This window comes from Macaca fascicularis, chromosome 11 (assembly GCF_037993035.2).
Source record: "Macaca fascicularis isolate 582-1 chromosome 11, T2T-MFA8v1.1".
Lineage (NCBI taxonomy): Eukaryota > Metazoa > Chordata > Mammalia > Primates > Cercopithecidae > Macaca > Macaca fascicularis.
In genome coordinates, this window is record NC_088385.1 from 55,540,783 (window position 1) to 55,562,385 (window position 21,603).

The 21,603-nt window shown below is 44.6% G+C and overlaps 1 protein-coding gene across 1 annotated transcript in view; it reads left to right on the forward strand.

The window, feature by feature from the left end:
- The first annotated feature begins 1,095 nt into the window (after window positions 1-1,095).
- The window catches only part of SPMIP11 (sperm microtubule inner protein 11), a 32,707-nt gene continuing 12,199 nt past the window's right edge, over window positions 1,096-21,603 (forward strand). The window contains exon 1 of the mRNA XM_005570719.4: window positions 1,096-1,189. Coding sequence (XP_005570776.2) covers window positions 1,111-1,189 — 79 coding nt within the window. The 5' untranslated portion in view covers window positions 1,096-1,110. The remainder of the gene's footprint in view (window positions 1,190-21,603) is intronic.

Sequence of the window (21,603 nt, forward strand, 5' to 3'; positions counted from 1 at the left end):
TTTCTTTTTTTTCCTGAATATAAGACTGGATAACTATTAACATTTAAATACTGGCAGGGCGTGGTGACTCACACCTGTAGTCACAGCACTTTGGGAGGCCAAGGAGGGCAGAGCACTTGAGGTCAGCAATCCAAGACCAGACTGGTCAACTCTGTCTCTACTAAAAATATAAAAATTAGCCAGGTGTGGTGGCATGCCCCTGTAATCCCAGCTACTTGGAAGGCTGAGGCATGAGAATCTCTTGAAACCCGGGAGGCAGAGGTTGCAGTGAGCCGAGACAACGCCATTGCACTCCAGCCTGGGCAATGAGGGAGACTCTTAAAAAAAAAAAAAAAAAAAAAAAGATTTAAGTTTCCATTATGTGCTGAACACTGTTCTAAGGAAATATGCATGTATTATCTCATTTGATTCTCATAACTATCAGATACTGTCATTGCCATTTTTTTTTAATTTAAAATTAAAAATGGAGGCTTAGTTAATCTATTCAAAGTCAGACACCTAGAATATGGCATAACTAAGATATGAGCCCAGGTCAGTGCTCTTTCTACTCACTGCCTTCTGAAGCTTACAGTGGAAGACTAGGTCAAGAAAAGGTATACTGACAGGCCAGGCACGGTGGCTCACTCCTGTAATCCCAGCACTTTGGGAGGCTGAGGTGGGTGGATCACGAGGTCAGGAGACCAAGACCATCCTGGCTAACACGGTAAAACCCAGTGTCTACTAAAAATACAAAAAATTAGCAGGGCATGGTGGCAGGCGCCTGTAGTCCCAGCTACTCAGGAGGCTAAGGCAGGAGAATGGCGTGAACCTGGGAGGCAGAGCTTGCAGTGAGCCAAGACTGTGCCACTGTACTCCAGCCTGGGCAACAGAGTGAGACTCTGTCTCAAAAAAAAAAAAAAAAAAAAGGTATACTGACAATTGATTCCTCCATTTTCCTGAAGTTATTTAGCCCACTCCCACTCCAGCTCCACTGTGAACCTATAAATCCTGTGCCTCATTAGACAAAGGGAGTGTCAGTTGTGGTAATTCTTAGGACATTACCATGGTTACCAGACACAGAGTCCAGTGCCCCAACCTGGACATTCCAGAAGAGGACAGGGAGGATCTGAGATGGCCTTCTTCAACTTGTATCTATTGGGATATCAAAATTCCTTTCGGAGCAAGAAAAGGAATGCAACTGAAGAAACAAGTAAGGGGAATATAGGGTAGAGGGTTAGAAGGGCCACTTCTTTTCCTAGACGCTTCATGGCCACTTCCTAGCTATTTATTTTCCTACCTGGGGTTAGAGATTTATCCTCCAAGACCAACAGTTACACTAGTTAAAATTGTGGAATAGGGCCGGGCGTGGTGGCTCACACCTGTAATCCCAGCACTTTGGGAGGCCGAGGTGGGTGGCTCACCTGAGGTCAGGAGTTCAAGACCAGCCTGGCCAACATGGTGAAAGTCCATCTCTACTAAAAATACAAAAATTAGCTGGGCATGGTGGCGCGTGCCTGTAATCCCAGCTACTCAGGAGGCTGAGGCAGGAGAACCGCTTGAACCCAGGAGGTGGAGGTTGCAGTGAGCTGAGGTCGTGCCATTGCCCTCCAACCTGGGTGACAGAGCGAGACTCTGTCTCAAAAAAAAAAAAAATTGTGGAATAGGGACAATGTCCTTTCAGATTTGCTCTCCTGTCATTTAATATCCTTATTAAGACACACAATTTGGGCCAGGTGTGGTGGCTCACATGCAATCCCAGCACTTTGGCAGGCTAAGGCAGGAGGATTGCTTGAGTCCAGGAGTTCGAGACCAGCTTGGGCAACATAGTGAGACCATATCTCTATGAAAAGTTACACAAATTAGCTGGGTGTGGTAGTGCATGCCTGTGGTCCTAGCTACTTGGGAGGCTGAAGTAGGAGAATCACTTGAGCGCAGGAGGTCTAGGATGAAGTGAGCCATGATCACACCACTGTACTCCAGCCTGGGCAACAGAGCAAAACCATCTCAAAAAAAAAAAGACACACAATTTGTTCAACCAAATAAGTATATTCTTAGTCATTCATTTGCTCATTTAACCAACATTTGTTAAGCACCAGGCTTTATGTTCCAGGGATTATGTTGGTGACTAAGGTTAAGACCTCTGCTGTAAAGTGACTATCTGATGAGAAAGATAAGTATGCAAACAAAAATTGCAATATGTTGTATGATTACATTAAATATGGAATGTTCTAGAGCCACTAAGAAGGAAGTACCTGATACTATTGGATCTGGAATAAGAACAGGGGGTGGAGGATGGGGGAATCCTTCAGAGAAGACTTCACACAGGAAATGCTTCCAGAACCCGGTGTTAAAGGAAGATTGGAGTTCACTACAAAGAAGGGGATATAGCACAGACGAAGAAGCAGAGACCTAAGAGAGAACCATATTAAGTGAATTCCAAGTTCATGGGTAGAGATAAAGGGTAAAATGGAGAGGTGCTGGGAGGCAGTCATTGAAAACTAGGAAGGGGCCAGATAATTGAAGATGCTGTTAGCCATGCTAAGCATTTTAACTTTATAGAGAGTCATTGAATTTTTAGTAGGCAGTGAGCAGATCTATATTAGATTCAAAATGCCTAGCCATGCCTCACACATAATAGAGGTTTCATAAATACTTGTAGGGTGAATGGATGAATAAGTAAATTTGAATAACTATAAAACAGGAAGCTAGGGGAGGCTTTACAGGAGATATAACAATTGATTTCATCTCAAAAGATGAATTGTTGCCGGGCGCAGCGGCTCACGCCTGTAATCCCAGCACTTTGAGAGGCTGAAGCGGGCAAATCATGAAGTCAAGAGATCGAGACCATCCTGGCCAACATGATGAAACCCCGTTTCTACTAAAAATACAAAAAAAAATTAGCTGGGCATGGTGGCACACGCCTGTAATCCCAGCTACCTGGGAGGCTGAGGCAGGAGAATCGCTTGAACCCGGGAGGCAGAGGTTGCAGTGAGCCGAAATTGCACCACTGCACTTCAGCCTGGCAACAGAGCGAGACTCCATCTCAAAAAAAAAAAAAAAAAAAAAGATGAATTGTTTAAAAGCACAGATATGAAGGAGAAGGGTATTCCAGGTAGAATGGGGGACACATGTGAAGGAAATTAAGTTTAGGTGAGTGCTGAAGCAAAAGTTGTATTGGGGTGGGGGAAAAGGGACTGGGAAAGTATAAAAGCACAAAGTTAAGATTGTGGGCTGGGCATGGTGGCTGACGCCTGTAATCCCAGCACTTTGAGAGGCCGAGGCGGGCAGATCATGAGATCAGGAGTTCAAGAGCAGCCTAACCAACATAGTGAAACCCCGTCTCTACTAAAAATACAAAAATTAGCTGGGCGTAGTGGCATGTGCCTGTAATCCCAGCTACTCGGGAGGCTGAGGCAGGAGAATCACTGGAACCAGGGAGGCAGAGGTTGCTGTGAGCCGAGATCGCGTCATTGCACTCCAGCCTGGCTGACAGAGCAAGACTCTGTATGAAAAAAAAAAAAAAGATTGTAGGCCTCCACTGGTCACTGTCTGTCCTCTGCAATTCTATCAAAGAAGTTCTGTTTTACTATCCAGCTTCCAGGTAAGATTTGTACAAAGGGTACCCCTGATGGACCTTAGAGACTCCTTAATATCCTTATACCAGTTCTTCCCCTTCCTACCCCAACTGGGTCCCAGCATTATGCCATGGGACTGTTTTTATCTCCAAATAAAGAGGAGCTCTTCTCTACCCTCTTTCAGAAAAACAAACTCTTTGGGAAACCTACAAATTTCCCCTTTTCCAGACCAAGACTAAGTCTCTCCTGGCTGCTCCAATCCTACCTACTCCTGCTAGATAGAATTCCCTCACCATGAAAAAACTGAGTATACAGCCGACCAGTTGTCCTACCCAGTTAGCTACTTAAGCACTGTTGAACAAGACTTAATACTGATCCAAAGAGGCCTGGGCATCATTTCTTTATAGGCTAGACAAAGTGGAAGATTTTACTTTATAAAAACCAGAGCCCTCTGTGGGATGATAGAGAAGTATCCTGATATCATCTGCTATCTAAGTTTTCTCATTCTGGTGGCAGAAAATCAAAGGCAGGAGGCTTGGCCAAACCCGTGGAATGTAAGGTTAGAGGGAAGATTGAACATCAAATATGCCATCTCTACTCCCTGCTCACTTCCCCTCCACCCCAATTTTACACCCTCCAGTTACTCTCTCAAAATACGGACTTCAACTTGCCAGTTTCTAATTAATCCATGCTTTTGTTGGCTCCGGCACTTTATAATAAACAACTACTTATTATGCAGTATAGCAGGCACTGTACTAAGCATGCTACATGCTTAATTTCATTTAATACTCTAACATTCCTGTGAGGTAGGTATTACTGTTCCCTTTTTATCAGTAAGAAAACTGAGGCTCAGGCCGGGCACCGTGGCTCACGCCTGTAATCCCAGCACTTTCGGAGGCCAAGGCGGGTGGATTACCTGAGGTTAGGAGTTCGAGACTAGTTCAAAACACAGCAATCTGTCAGTTCCATTTTTTCCCAAACTGCCTATCCTACTGTAGTCTAGACTGTTCATTCTCAAAGCCTGTTGCATAACTATTGTCCTGGGACTTGCTTTTGCCTCTCTCCAAGGTAGTATTCACTGTTTCCTGGATCCCATGTTTTTTTTCTTGGCTTACTCCCTCCCTTTCCTGCAATATGCCAAGAATTTTTATAAGAATGCATAGGAGGTATATTTATGAGTCCAGAATGGCTTTATTCTATACCCTCACACTTGATTGATAGTTTTTCAATATAGGAAATTCTAGGTTGAAAATCATTTTCTGAAAATTTTGAAGCTGTTTTTATTGTCCTCTAGCTTCCAGTTACATTCCTTTGTATGTAACTAATTTCTTTCTTTCTGGAAGTTTTTTTTTTTTTTTTTCCTGAGATAGGGTCACCCATGCTGAAGTGCAGTGGCACAATTTTGGCTCACTGTGCTCAATCTCTGCTTCCTGTGCTCAAGCGATCCTCCCACCTCAGCCTCCTTAGTACCTGGAACTACAGGCACACACCACCATGCCTGGCTAATTTTTTATATTTTTTGTAGAGATGGGGTCTTGCCATGTTGCCCATGCTGGTCTCAAACTCCTGCAATCAAGCAATCCGCTTGCCTCAGCCTCCCAAAGTGCTAGGATTACAGGCGTGAGCCACTTCGCCCGGCCTCTGGAAACTTTTGATTTTCTTTTTGTTCTGTAGTATTCTGATATTTCAAAATGATGGAATTTATTGTAAGTCTTTTCTCATTCATTGTTTTGAACACTCCATGAGCTCTTTCATTCTGGAAATTTATGCTTTCCATTTCTGAGAAATTTTATTTTAATTTTTAATTTATTGTTTTCTTTCTTCTTTTTCAAACTACCATTTGTCAGTTATAAAGTCTCCCAAATTGCTCTTCTAACATTAATCTTGCTATTATTATTATTATTAATTACTATTTTTGAGACAGGGTCTTGCTCTGTCACCCAGGCTGGAGTGCAGTAGAACAGTCATGGCTTACTGCAGCCTCAACCTCCCAGGCTCAAGCGATGCTCCCAGCTCAGCCTCCCTGAGTAGCTGGGACTACAGGTGCAGGCTACCATGCCTGGCTAATTTTTGTATTTTTTAGTAGAAATGGAGTCTCCCTGTGTTGCCCAGGATGATCTGGAACTCCTAAGCTCAAGCAATCTGCCCACTTTGGCCTCCCAAAGTGCTGGGATTACAGGTGTGAGCCACCATGTCTGGCTTAATTTTCTTTATCATCATCATTATTATTACTATTTATTCTTTGGAAGGCTTCCTTAATTTTATCTTGCAACCTCGTGTTAATTAGCTATTGCTGTATAACATATTACCCTAAAATATGCAGGCTTATAACAGCAAATATTATTTTACAGTTTCTGTTAATCCAGAAGCAACTTATCTAGATAATTCTGGCTCAGGATCTCTCACATGGTTGCAGACAGGATGTCAGCAGGGGCTGTAGCCATATAATAGTTGGAGATTGGGTGGGAGCTGAAGGAGCCATTTCCAGGATATCTGGTGACCTCAGTTTCTCTGTGGGTATTGACAAGACACCCCAGTTTCTCGCCATATGGGCCTCTCCATAAGTGGTTTGAATATTCTTGTATAGCACTTAACTTTCTTCAGAGCAAGTGATCAGAAAGAAGGAAGGGAGCCAAAATGCATTTTTATGACTTAGTCTCAGAAGTGACTGTCACTTTACCTTTTCTATTTGTTAGAAGAGAATTACTAAATCCAGCCCATACCCAAGGGAAGCGGAAGCTCTACTTCTTGAGGGGAGGTTTATCAAAGGATTTGTGGAAATATGTGAAAACCAGCACACCCTCATATCAGAACTTTTTTTTTTTCTGCTTTTGTTTTCTTCATGCAGTAGATAAGAACATTTTATCTTGGTTATTATATTGTATTTTAATTTCCAAGGACCATTTTTGGTCCTCTGATTTTCCTTTTTTATATTTTCTCTTTTGTCCATGAATATATACTTTTATTTGAAGTTCTCTTCCTTGCATCGACTCTTTTTCCCTCTGAGCCCTTTTTCCTATGAGTTTATTTTGGTATCTTGTTTTTCTCAGTGATTACTCTCCTCAGATAACTAGTGATCCTTGGCTTTCCATTCTGATTTAAGAGTAAGAAACAAACAAAAAAAGCTAACTAGAAACTGATGGAGGGAGTTGTCCATTATGGGCTTCATTCCAGAGCTTTCCTCTGGCTCTCTATAATTTCTCTGGGGAAGAATCTTATTATTCCTTCTCTGGGTATTGGTTATATGCTTATCTATTAGCATGCTGGGGCTAGGACAGAAGAAGGTATTGAGGGTCTTGATTTTGAGGATCCTGACTTTTTTAACTTAATCACCAGATTTTCTGTCCTACACCTGTGCCAGCTATATTAGTCGGTTCTCACATTGCTTTAAAGAATTACCTGAGACTGAGTAATTATAAAAAAAAGAGAGAGATTTAATTGTCTCCGTTCTACAAGCTGTACAAGAAGCATGGCAGGGGAAGCCTCAGGAAACTTACAATCGTGGTGGAAGGCGAAGGGGAAGCAGGCATGTTCTACGTGGCTGGAGTAGGAGAAAAAGAGAAGAGAGAAGGGGTGGGTGGTTGGTGCTATACACTTTCAAACAACTAGATCTTGTGAGAACTCACTCACTATCACGAGAACAGCAAGGGGGAAATCCGACCCCATGATCTAATCACCTTCCACCAGGTCCCTCCTCCAACACTGGAGATTACAATTCCATAGGAGGTTTGGGTAGGGACATAAATCCAAACTATATTACCAGTCTTCACAGTGAATCCTGTCCAGGGCTGCAGGGCCTCCTAGATTCAGGTCCTCTAGAGAAATCTTACATTCCGTTTTCAGGGCAGGGTAGTTTGCCTGGTTTAGCCAGATGCTCTGACAGTTTCAGTGACTCCCTTCCTGTTCTCAAGCCTATTCCCTACTCCTACCATCTATGGTACCCATTACATTCTAAGTTTTGGGCCTTTCAGATGAATTAGCTCAATTCTAGATGTATTCTCCGCTACAGAAACTTAGGTAACAACATTATTTACTGTGTTAGGTTAATTACCACTCTTCTGTCCACTTTGCATTTTCCAAAAGGTATTTCTCCTGAAATATCTCATATGCTCTTATATCCTTGCCCACTGTTTTTGCCCTTGAAGATTAATATTATTGTGATTATGATGATGACAATGTCATTTTAGCAAATTTGGGAGGAAAAGGAAATAAAGCCAATAAGGTCAATCTACCATTTTTAAAAACTTTTCTTGCTAATGTAACTTCAAAATTATAGAAAATGTGTAAGACTTGTAGAAAGAATTTCTCTACACCCTTTACCTAAGTTAACTCATTGTTAATTTTGCCACTCTGTTTTTTGCTTTGTCTCTAGTATAATATCTACTTTATCTCAGATAGTTGAGAATAAGTTGCTCATATTATATCTCTTCCCGTCTAAATAAATAAGCTTATATCTCCCAACAACAACTCACCGTATAGGTATCAAATTCAGCAAATCTTAACACTGATACAATGCTGTTACATAATTACCTACAGTGCATTTTTCAGTTTTGCCAATTGTTTCATAAATGTCTTTTTTTTTTTTTTGAGATGGTGTCTCACTGTCGCCGAGGCTGGAGTGCAGTGGCGTGATCTTAGCTCACCGCAAGTTCTGCCTCCCGGGTTCAGGCCATTCTCCTGCCTCAGCCTCCGGAGTAGCTGGGACTACAGGGGCCCGCCAGCACGCCCAGCTAATTTTTTTGTATTTTTAGTACAGACGGAGTTTCACTGTTTTAGCCAGGATGGTCTCTATCTCCTGACCTCGTGATCTGCACACCTTGGCCTCCCAAAGTGCTGCAATTACAGGCGTGAGCCACTGCGCCCCGCCTTTTTTTTTTTTTTTTTTTTTTTAGACAGGATCTTACTCCGTCTCCCAGGCTTCAGTGCAGTGAGGTGATCACGGTTTACTGCAGCCTTGAGCTCCTGGGCTCAAGTGATTCTCCCACCTCAGACTCCCAAAGTGCTGGAATTATAGGCATGAGCCATCACACCTGGGCAACTTTTTTTTTTTTTTTTTTTTTTTAAGAGAGGAGGTCCCAGCCTGGCCAACATGGTGAAACCTAGTCTCTGCTAAAAATACGAAAATTAGTCAGGCATGGTGGCAGGTGCCTCTAATGCTAGCTACTCAGGAGAATGAGGTGGGAGGATTGCTTGAACCTGGGAGATGGAGGTTGCCGTGAGCCAAGATCACGCCATTGCACTCCAGCCTGGGTGACAGAGACTCCATCTTAAAAATTAAAAATAAAAGAGATGAGGTCTCGCTATGTTGCCCAGACTGTCCATTAATGTCTTTTGGAGCAAAATTTTTCCTTCCAGGGTCCAGTTAAGGATCAACCATTGCATTTAGTGAGCTGTCTCTTTTTTTTTTTTTTTTTTTTTTTTTTTTTTGAGACGGAGTCTCGCTCTGTCGCCCAGGCTGGAGTGCACTGGCCGGATCTCAGCTCACTGCAAGCTCCGCCTCCCGGGTTTACGCCATTCTCCTGCCTCAGCCTCCCGAGTAGCTGGGACTACAGGCGCCCGCCACCTCGCCCGGCTAAGTTTTTGTATTTTTTTTTTTTAGTAGAGACGGGGTTTCACCGTGTCAGCCAGGATGGTCTCCATCTCCTGACCTCGTGATCCGCCCGTCTCGGCCTCCCAAAGTGCTGGGATTACAGGCTTGAGCCACCGCGCCCGGCCGAGCATGTCTCTTTAGTCTCCTTTAATCTGGAATAGTTCCTTCACCTTCGTTTCATGATACTGCCTTTTTTTTTGAGACGGAGTTTTGCTCTTGTTGCCCAGGCTGGAGTGCAGAGGCTCACCGCAATCTCCGCCGTCCAGGTTCAAGCGATTCTCCTGCCTTAGCCTCCCAAGTAGCTGGAATTACAGGCATGCGCCACCTGGCCCAACTAATTTTGCATTTTTAGTAGAGATGGGGTTTCTCCATGTTGCTCAGGCTGGTCTCGAACTCCCAACCTCAGGTGATCCACCCACCTCTGCTTCCCAAAGTGCTGGGATTAGAGGCATGAGTCACCACGCCTGGCTAATATTGACATTTTTGTAATAGTATAGGCAAGACATTGTGTAGAATATTTCATAATTTGGATTTTTCTGATGTTTCTCATGATTAGATTGAGTTTAAACATCTTTGGCAGGAATAAGTGACATTATGTCCTCAGTACATCATATCGGGAGGCTCATGATGTCATTTTGTCCCATTACTGGTAATGTGAACTTTGACCACTTAAGGTGTAATTGTTGGTTTTCTTCACTGTCAAGTTACCATTCTTCTTTTTTTTTTTTTTTTTTTTTTTGAGACGGAGTCTTGCTCTGCCGCCCAGGCTGGAGTGCAGTGGCCGGATCTCAGCTCACTGCAAGCTCCACCTCCCAGGTTCACGCCATTCTCCTGCCTCAGCCTCCCGAGTAGTTGGGACTACAGGCGCCCGCCACCGCGCCCGGCTAGTTTTTTGTATTTTTTTTTTTTAGTAGAGACGGGGTTTCACCGTGTTAGCCAGGATGGTCTCGATCTCCTGACCTCGTGATCCGCCCGTCTCGGCCTCCCAAAGTGCTGGGATTACAGGCTTGAGCCACCGCGCCCAGCCAAGTTACCATTCTTCTTTTGTAACCAATAATTTCTGGTAAGATTCTTTGGAAAAATGTAAGTATCCTATTCTTTATTATTATTATTTTTTTTTTTTGACAAGGTGTCACTCTGTTGCTTAGGCTTGAGTGCAGTGGCACAATCACAGCTCACCACAGCCTTGACCTCCCAGACAAGCAATTCTCCAACCTCAACCTCCCAAGTAGCTGGGACTACAGATGCCCACCACCACACACAGCCAATTGTTTTTATTTCTAGTAGAAGGTCTACTAGACCTGGGCTATGTTGCCCAGGCTATTCTCAAATTTCTGAGCTCAAGCGATTCTCCCGCCCCAACCTCCCTAAGTGGTGGAATTACAGGCATGAGCCATTGCACCTAGTCAACTATCCTATTCTTCATCAAATTTTCACCCACTAATTTTAGTATCGATTGATGGTTTTGTGTGAATCTGTTATTTCTGTAATAATTGCAAAATTGTGATTTTCTAACTCCAATCCATTTTAACTCAAAGTTTACTACAATTAAAAAAAAATTTTTTGTAGACACAGGGTCTCACTTGTTGCCCAGGTTGGTCTCGAGCCCCTGGCCTCAAGCAATCCTTCTGCCTGGGCCCCCCGAAGCACATATTACAGGCATGAGCCACCTCACCTAGCCCCCAGCTTTTAAATGACCCACCTTTTTTGAGTTTTTCCAAAACATTCAGCTTCATTTTCCTTTCCTTTTCTTTTTTTTCTGTTTTTTGTTTGTTTGTTTGTTTTGTTTTTTGAGACAGAGTCTTGCTCTGTTGCCGAGGCTGGAGTGCAATGGCACAATCTCCGCTCACTGCAACCTCTGCCTCCCGGGTTCAAGCGATTCTCCTGCCTCAGCCTCCCGAGTAGCTGGGATAACAGGCACCTGCCACCTGTTATCCAAATATTTGAACTGATGGACAATATGTGTGGAGAAAAAGGGCTGTGGCTTTTATTTATTTTATTTTTGTTTTTATTTTTTTTTTAGATGGAGTTTCGCTCTTGTTGCCAGGCTGGAGTGCAGTGGCACGATCTCCGCTCAATGCAACCTCCACCTCCCAGGTTCAGGTGATCCTCCTGCCTCAGCCTCCCGAGTAGCTGGGATTACAGACTTGTGCCGCCATGCCTGGCCCCATCTTTTTATTCTTAATTTACAAAGGATTATAAGCTCTGCCTCCAGGGCTCAAGCAATTCTTGTGCCTTAGCCTCCCGAGCAGCTAGGATTACAGGCCTGTGCCTCCACTCCAGGCTAATTTTTGTATTTTTAGTAGAGGTGGGGTTTCTCCATGTTAGTCAGACTGGTCTTGAACTCCTGACCTTGTGATCTGCCCGACTTGGCCTCCCAAGGTGCTGGGATTACAGGCGTTAGCCACCATGCCCGGCCTCAGCTTCATTTTTATAAAAGCCACTGCCGGCCGGGCGCGGTGGCTCAAGCCTGTAATCCCAGCACTTTGGGAGGCCGAGATGGGCGGATCACGAGGTCAGGAAATCGAGACCACCCTGGCTAACACGGTGAAACCCCGTCTCTACTAAAAAAAAATACAAAAAACGGCCGGGCGCGGAGGCTCAAGCCTGTAATCCCAGCACTTTGGGAGGCCGAGTCGGGCGGATCACGAGGTCAGGAGATCGAGACCATCCTGGCTAACACCGTGAAACCCCATCTCTACTAAAAATACAAAAAAAAACTAGCCGGGCGAGGTGGCGGGCGCCTGTAGTCCCAGCTACTCCGGAGGCTGAGGCAGGAGAATGGCCTAAACCCGGGAGGCGGAGCTTGCAGTGAGCTGAGATCCGGCCACTGCACTCCAGCCCGGGCTACAGAGCAAGACTCCGTCTCAAAAAAAAAAAAAAAAAAAAAAAAAATACAAAAAACTAGCCAGGCGAGGTGGCGGGCGCCTGTAGTCCCAGCTACTCGGGAGGCTGAGGCAGGAGAATGGCATAAACCCGGGAGGTGGAGCTTGCAGTGAGCTGAGATCGGGCCACTGCACTCCAACCTGGGCGACAGAGCGAGACTCCGTCTCAAAAAAAAAAAAAAAAAGCCACTGCTACGCCGGGCGTGGCATTTTGAGAGGCCAAGACTGGTGGATTGCTTGAGCCCAGGAATTTGAGGCCAGCCTGGGCAACATGGTGAACCTCATCTCTACAAAAAATACAAAAATTAACCTGGTGTGGGGCACAGGCCTGTAATCCTAGCTACTCAGGAGGCTAAGGCACAAGAATTGCTTGAGCCCTGGAGGCAGAGGTTGTAATCCTTTGTAAATTAAGAATAAAAAGGTGGGGCCAGGCCTGGTGGCTCACACCTGTAATCCCAGCACTTTGGGAGGCCAAAGCGGGCGGAGCGCGAGGTCAGGAGATCGATACCATCCTGGCTAACTCGGTGAAACCCCATCTCTACTAAAAATACAAAAAAATTAGCTGGGCGTGGTGGCAGGCGCCTGTAGTCCCAGCTACTGGCGGTGGGGGGTGGGGCGGTGCTGAGGCAGGAGAATGGCTTGAACCCGGGAGGCGGAGCTTGCAGTGAGCTGAGATCGCACCACTGCTGCACTGCAGCCTGGGGGACGGTGCGAGACTCCATCTCAAAAAAAAAAAAAAAAAAAGAAAGAATAAAAAGATGTTTCTCAGCATAATACACACCTCCCGCCTCACATCATACACAAAAATAAATTCCCGAGGCTGAGGCAGGCGGATCATTTGACAAGGTCAGGAGTTCGAGACCAGCCTGACCAACATGGTGAAACCCCGTCTCTACTAAAAATACAAAAAAATTAGCTGGGCTTCGTGGTGCTTGCCTATAGCCCAGCTACTTGGGAGGCTGAGGCCAGAGAATCACTTGAACCCAGGAGGCGGATATTGCAGTGAGCCAAGATTGCACCTCCCAGCCTGGGTGGCAGAGCGAGACTTTATCTCAATCAATCAATCAATTTCAGATGAATTAGAGAGTTCAATAAATAAAACTACGGAAATATTATAAGAAAACATAGAATATTTGTATATTCTTAGCAGGATTTTGCACATCTTTCTTTATTAGACATTAAGCCCAGAAGCCTAAAAGAAAATATTGACAATTTTTACTAAAAAATAATTTAATTGTGTATCAAAAGACATCATAAACTTAAAATCAAGAGAGAGACTGAGTGAAAATATTTGTCGTATATAGATGGGTGTATATCTACATGCACATATACACACATATATAAACGCACACATACTTACATGTTCATATGTATAAATCATGTATGCAGTAATATTGAGAATATATAAAAAGCTTCTAAGTAAAGCACCAAGCCAGACTCCCCCTCTAATCCAACATCAAATATTTATTTATTGGGAATTGATTGTGCCAGCCACTGTGTAAGACACTAGAAATATAACAGTGATTAACACAGACAATAAAACTAGTAAATAAATAAACAAGATACAAATTGTGCCGAGTGCTGGGGAGAAAATAAAGGGGCAATGCAATAGAACAGAAGTCCTAAAGTGCTGGCCTGGATGCCAGATGTAGCCTGATGCCATGCTCAGTTTGCAGAGTGCTTTGTAAAAAAAAAATGTAGACCAACATCTACAAATCCAGAGATTTCATGTAAAACCAACATTTCTGACTTCTCTTTAAAAATTAGATTTGGGAGCCGGGCACAATGGCTTACACCTGTAATCCAAGCACTTTGGGAGGCCAAGGCGGGTGGATCATCTGAGGTCAGGAGTTTAAGACCAGCCTGGCCAACATGGCGAAACCTGTCTCTACTAAAAACACAAAAATTAGCTGGGCATGGTGGTGCATGCCTGTAATCCCAGCTACTCGGGAGACTGAGGCAGGAGAATCACTTGAACCTGGGAGGCAGAGGTTGCAGTGAGCCGACATTGTGCCCCTGCACTTTAGCCTGGGCGACAAAGTAAGACTCCGTCTCAAAAAAAAAAAAAAAAAAAAAAAAAAAAATTAGATTTGGCCACACTGGCCCTAAACTGTGGCTATAAATGACAACAAACAGGTAGAATAAAGTAGCAGCTTCCCCTTCAGATGGTACAGGTTTCTTACCCAGCTTGCTTGACTCATAAGCATTATCTGCCTGGCCCTTATGGACAACTGAGTTTGAAGATGCCATAATGAAGAGTAACTTGGAGAGGCAGCTTTATTTTATTTTGTTTTTTTAACTTTTACTTTATTTCATTTTTTTTGAGAGGCAGCGTCTCCTTTTGTTGCCCAGGCTGGTCTTAAACTGGGCTCAAGTGATCCTCCTGCCTCAGCCTCCCGAAATGCTGAGATTACAGGTATGAGCCACCATGCCTAACAAGAGGCCCTCTTTAGACAGATAATTCAATGAAGTAATGTTTGAGCTACAGCCTGAAGAATGAGAAGCTTGTCATGTATAGAGCTAAGCCTAGGGCTTCATCTTCATAAGAACAGATTCAAAATCGAGAAAAAATTCAAAGCCAAAACTGTAGCAGGGTACCTTCACCTCCCACTTTGATCAGATTGCTTTCATTGCATCCCAGCCCTGAAATTCATCTGCCAGTTCTGACACCCTTTTTAATAGTGCAAACCCTAACATAGCTATGCACTGTGCCCATCATCCATGACCTTATAACAAAAGGAACCATAGAATAGTATTTCTGATGCCACAATCCCTTTTCACAAAGACATTCAGGCAACTTGGCTACCCTCCGCCAAGTTTGGCTTCAACCATATCATTCAATCTTCCACCTGAAAATTGCATTCAATAGTAATTTTCTTCTATTCTTAGTACTTTCTTGAAGCCACTTGAATTGTCCCAGAGTTGAAGTCTGTGTCCACATGGCCAAGCTGTGAGACACACAGGGTGACCTCTAGGAGTTCATTATAAGGCCATGAAAAGTGTGCTCCAGAGAAACCTGTCGAGACAAAGGTGACTTTATTTAGCTTTTATCTAGGATGTTTAGTCTTCCTAGAGTGACGAGTACCATAACCACAGATGTCAAGTGGGAACTCAGGGCAGCCTGACAATCCTATCATGTTCCCCTAGTCACTCTCCCAATACTCAAGTCAACTATTTCACATCCCCTCCTTGGAGATCTAAAGCCCCTCTCCCATCCTCACTCTGAGCTAACTTCCTTGCTCCTTATTTCACTAAGAAAATTAGAAGGAATCAAAGACTTTCCATCATCACATCTAACATTCCACTCCATTCCCTCTGGTTCAATGAATGAACTGATTCCATTTGTGTACTGGAGCCCATCCCTTCTCATCTACTCTAGGATTTTGCTCCTAAAACTATCACCTTCTCCCTCAGGATTCTCCTTCTTCCCAGATCATTTCCGTCAGTATACAAATATGCTATAATCTCTTCCATCTGGCAGGGGAAGGGAAGAAACCTCCCTTGGCCACATGGTCCCCTCAAGCTATTGCCCTCATTTCTTTTTCCACCCTACTCTCCCCACTACCATCCGGATTATATCAAAATTCCTGGAAAGAGAAGTTTATACTTGCAGTCTAGGGGAAAAAAAAAAAAAGGCATGCCAATTGCCCTTGCTTTAAATCCATGATCACCAAACTTAGTGGGTCTTGTTGTGGTGATTATCGCTGCCCAGAAGTCAAACTACATTTCCTTGTTCCATTCACTCTCCTCATCTCCTGGAGGCCTTTTCCTACCTTCTCCTGTTTCTTCAAACCTCCAACACCTCCTCCCCCCATCCTCATTCTCATATAATGAGTTGCCTTCCATTTCAAAGAGAAAACAGAAGCAATTGGTAGATAATTGCCATAAGCTATCACAAACCACATCTATCCATCTACCTGCATCTGTGCCCATATATCTCCTATTATCATGAATGAATGGCCCACGCACCTATTAAGAAAAACCCCCTCCACTTTTGACCAGATCCCATTTCTTTTTGCCTTCTCCAAAACACCACTCCAATAATTCTTCTCACTCTTGTATTAATTTGTCCATCTATAATTTCCTCTTCTGGCTGAGCCCAGTGGCTCACACCTGTAATCCCAGAACTTTGGGAGGCCGAGGCAGGTGGATCACTTGAGGCCAGGAGTTCAAGACCAACCTGACCAACATGGTGAAAACCCATTCTACTAAAAATACAAAAATTAGCCAGGCGTGGTGGTGCACACCTGTAGTGCCAGCTACTTGGGAGTCTGAGGCAGGAGAATCACTTGAACCTGGGAGGCGGAGGCTGCAGTGGAACAAGATCGTGCCACTGCACTCCAGTCTGGGCGACAGAGCAAGACTCAGTTCCCTCCCCACAAAAAAAATATATTTCTTCTTCCATCTTAAAACCCCACATTTCCTATTTCCCTGCTCCCGTAGAGCAAAATTCCTCATAAGAGTTATCTGTTTGGGCCAGGCATGGTGGCTCATGCCTGTAACCCCAACACTTTGGGAGGCCAAGGCGGGCAGATCACCTGAGGTTGGAAGTTCAAGACCAACCTGACCAAAATGGGGAAACTCTGCTCTACTAAAAATACAAAATTAGCCAGGCATGGTGGCACATGCCTGTAATCCCAGCTACTCAGGGGGCTGAGGCAGGAGAATCGCTTGAACCCGGGAGGCAGAGGTTTTGGTGAGCCAAGATCGTGCCATTGCACGGCAGCCTGGGCAACAGGAGCGAAACTCGGTCTCAAAAAAAAAAAAAAAAAAAGAGTTGTCTGTTTTTTCTGTCGCTGGTTCTTCTTAAATTTTTTTTTTTTCTTAATTTTTGCAACGGAGTCTTGCTCTGTTGCCCAGCCTGGAGTGCAGTGGCGTGATCTTGGCTCACTGCAAGCTCCGCCTCCCGGGTTCACGCATTCTCCTGCCTCAGCCTCCCGAGTAGCTGGGACTACAGGCGCCCGCCACCATGCCTGGCTAACTTTTTGTATTTTTAGTAAAGAAGGGGTTTCACCATGTTAGCCAGGATGGTCTCGATCTCCTGACCTCGTGATCCGCCTGCCTTGGCCTCCCAAAGTGCTGGGATTACAGGCGTGAGCCATTGTACCCAGCCTGTCTCTGGTTCTTCTGCCATTCTCTCTTGAGCCCACACCAACCCAGGCTCTTGCCATCACCACACCATTAAAACTGCTTCAGGCTGAGTGCAGTGGCCCAGGCCTGTAATCCCAGTATTTTGGGAGGCCGAGGCAGGAGAATCACTTGAGTTAGGAGTTTTAGACCAGCCTGGGTAACAGAGTGAGACCTCATCTCTACTAAAAATAAAAAAAATTAGCTGGGGATGGTGGCATGCACCTTTAGTCCCAGTTATTAGGGATGCTGAGGAGATAAGATTGCTTGAACCCAGGAGATTGAGGATGCATTGAGCTATAATCACGCCACTGCACTCCAACCTGAGCAACAGAATGAGACTCCCTCTCTCTCTAAAAAACAAAACAAAACAAAACCCTGCTGTATCCATTTACCAATGACTCACATATTGCTAAGTTAAATGGTAAACTCTTAGTTCTCACGTTATTTAACATATGGGCAGAAAAGTGCAACAGAGCTCAGATGGTTCTGAATCCTGGTGCTGCTGAGGTTGCTTGAAATACGTGGTTAGCTGGGAAGGGTTTGAGCTTATGGGCCACCATGGGGAACATGCCTCATATTTTCTATTACCTCAGATCTGGTTTGGGAAATTCACGTGGGGCAGGGAGATTATGGGTAAAATACAGCATTCTCTTCGTCTCCTAGCAAGCCCACATCTACCTTGCTTACCCTGGTCTTTCTCATCCCAAATTCTATGTCCATCAATTCAGGGAACCCACAGTTCCTGAATCTCTACTCACCCTTTTCCACAAGCTAAACAGTCTTGAAAGACTCTCATTTGTCTCCAGAATGGTTCCTGGTCCCAGTTTCTTTCTGGTTGATTTCACCTTGTTAATACATTCACTCAAACTGCTTGACACCTTTCTGTCCATCTGGTTTTAGCACTTCAACCACTCTGTGGTTCAAATCAGCCACATTCCTTGCCTGGTCCCTTAGCTAGGCCTTTAACAGAAACTATAAAAATGAACCTATTAATATTCACACTTTTCATTCTTAACACTCTTACTATCATGATATTTTTAAGTCATTCACAATTCTTCCTTGAATAACGATAGACTTTTTTTTTCCCTCCTAGTAGTTGTGAGTGTATTAACATTCAACTCAAAAGGGCCCACTCAAGCTTTCCTTATTATAGTCATAATGAAAACTCACAGAGGTGAGTCAACACGTGTAATCAAACATTCTGCTAGTTCCTGCCTCCTTCCTACCTTTTCCTCCTGATAAAGAATCAAAATAGAAAAACCAAAGAGGAAAATGGGTGTGGGGAACATACTTTGGTCTATCCTTGACTTCAGAAACTCAGTTTAAGCCAGGTGCAGTGGCTCATACCTGTAATCCCAGCACTTTGGGAGGCTGAGGCAAAAGGATCGCTTGAGCCCAGGGGTTTGAGACCAGCCTGGGCAACACACTGGGACCTTGTCTCTACAAAAAATTAGCCAGGTGTGTTGGCACATGCCTGTAGTCCCAGGTACTTGGGAGGCTGAGGTGGGAGGATCACTTGAACCCAGGAGGTTGACACTGCAGTGAGCCATGATTGCACCAGTGCATTCCAGCCTAGTGACTGAGTGAGGCTGACTCAAAAACAAAAAGAAACTCAGTTTATCAAGGATCCAAAGATGTTCAAATTCAGGAAACTAACTCACACTAAGCAAATTCATAGTGCCTCAGTTTCCTCACCTATAAATGGAGACGATAATGTCTGCCTTATAGACTTAGTGTGGAGGGGCCGGGTGCAGTGACTCATACCTGTAATCCTAACACTTTGGGAGGCCGAGACAGCCAGATCACCTGGGGTCAGGAGTTCAAGACCAGCCTGGCCAACATGGTGAAACCTCATTCCTACTAAAAATACAAAAATTAGCTGCATGTGTTAGTGGGTGCCTGTAATCTCAGCTACTTGGGAGGCCGAGGCATGAGAATCTCTTGAACCTGGGAGGCGGAGGTTGCAGTGAGCTGCACTCCAGCCTGAGGCAACAGACTCTGCCTCAAAAAAAAAAAATATTTATTATGGACATTAAATAAAATAATGTATCTAATATACCTAAGAACTAGCACATAAAACTTTACAATAGATGATGGAGGAAAAGTTATAAATCATATGTAAGTTTACTGTTTACATATAGAACACACACCTTTCCTGTGACTAGAATATCTTTATCCACTACTCAAGACATACTTGCCAGGATAGGATACCTGGAAAACAATATTTTTAACCATAAGATTCCTTGAGGTACAAAAGACGCTGGCTGGCTTCAAAGGATATTTCATCTAGGCCCTGGAAGAGGCTGGTCAACTCACTGCCCATAGAACAGCACCCCTGACTAGTGATCAGAACTCTTATGTCTACCAGTTGGGAGATTCCTGTCCCTCCCAGGCTCACTCTTCCTCTTTCTAATACTGGTTGATCCTGCAGATTCAGCTCAGCTTCCAGGGTTCGTTCACCTTTTACTCTGGGCTCTTGGGTGCTCAAGCTTTCCCTTCCATCCTGTCCAGGGAAGCACAATCCTGTATCAGTCCTTTCCTTTGCTGAATCTCTCTCAACACCAGCTTTGAACCCTGCTCTCCTATTTATTCTTTTTTTTTTTTTTTTTTTTTTTTGGGACAGAGTTTTGCTGTTGTTGCCCAGACTGGAGTGCAGTGGGGAGATCTCAGCTCACTGCAACCTCTGCCTCCCGGGTTCAAGCAATTCTCCTGCCTTAGCCTCCTGACTAGCTGGGATTACAGGCACATGTGACCACACCCAGCTAATTTTTTGTATTTTAGTAGAGACAGGGTTTCATCATGTTGGCCAGGCTAGTCTCGAACTACCAACCTCAGGTGATCCCCCTGCCTTGGCCTCTCAAAGTGCAGGGATTACAGGCGTGAGCCGCTGTGCCCAGCCATCCTATTTATTCTTAGCTTCATACCTGACCCTCCTCTTAGTCCAGGAGGGCCTTGTTCTTTATTCTAGAAAAATTCCCTCTAATCTGGCCCTTCTTTGAGACAACTCCCTTGCCTTATTATATGAAAATCTTGTGTCAGCCTAGCTCTCACCGTAACACAAGTCCAGGCACCCAGAACACTGTTCATTGACCGGAGTCGCAGAGAAAATCTCTGCGAGATTTGGGTAGTAGGGAAAGATTATGCCTGTTCTTGTCTTGAGACAATTGAGACAAATGACCTCTCCTTGCCAGACTCTCCAGTGACTGCCCTCTAGCCACAGACACACTGACCTTCAAGCTGTGCACATCCAAAGGGCCTCACTCCAGCTTGCTCCCCTGCTGCCCTTATCATTCCCCTTCCCTGAGAAATTCACTAATGAGTCCTCAGAGTTGCTTTCATTTCCAATTCCAAATGAATTTCTTTAAAGAAAGGCTCAACCTCGAGTCTTTGGTAAAAGCTGAACTCGTCTTACTTACATTCTCATTTCCTGGATTCTGTTAGAGGAAGCCTGGCTGGAATGTCCTCTGCTCAATCTCCTAGTCTCCTTGCCTCACTGAGCTGCCTCTTTGGTGAACCACCTGTTAGGAGACAGCTGGAGATCCCATTCTTAGACTCCACAGCAGAGGGCACTGTTGTTCTGGCTTTTTTTTTTCTTCTCTCTTTTTTTTTTTTTTGAGACAGTCTCACTCTGTGACCCAGGGTGGAGTGCAGTGGCTCAATCTCAGCTCACTGCAACCTCTGCCCCCCAGGTTCAACCGACTCTCCTGCCTCAGCCTCCAGAGTAGCTGGAACTACAGGCGTGTGCTACAACGCCCGGCTAATTTTTGTATTTTTAGTAGAGACAGAGTTTTGCCATGTTGGCCAGACTGGTCTCGAACTCCTGACCTCAAGTGATCCACCCGCCTCAGCCTCCCGAAGTGCTGGGATTAGAGGCATGAGCCACTGTCCCCAGCCCATTCTGGCTTTTCAAACAGGAGTATAAGTGGCACAGTTCAGCCAAGAATGAATTGGCCAGAGCCTCTGAGCCCCTCTGCCTTTCCAAATGGATAAACCTTCTGAAGTTAGAGAAATGTACCTTGGGGCACAATGTGATGGCTCATGTCTGTAATCTAAGCAATTTGTGAGGCCGAGGCGGGAAGATTATTTGAGCCCAGGAGTTCTAGACTAGCTTGGGCAACATAGTAAGACCCCTTCTTTACAAAAAAAAAAAAAATTTCTTTTTAATTAGCCAGGCGTGGTGGCACATGCCTGTAGTCTCAACTACTCGGGAGGCTGAGGCAGGAGGATCACCTGAGCCCAGGAGTTCCAGGCTGTCGTGAGCTATGATTGTGTCACTGCACTCTAGCCTGGGCAACAGATCGAGATCCTGTCTCAATAAAAACACAACTCCATCCCCTATCCACATGAAACTAGAAAGGGAAGGTACTCGTATTCATAGCTACACTCTAAGCTTAAGGAGTGGGCCCACCGCTAAGCTGGGTGAGTGTGTCTGTATCGCAGCAGA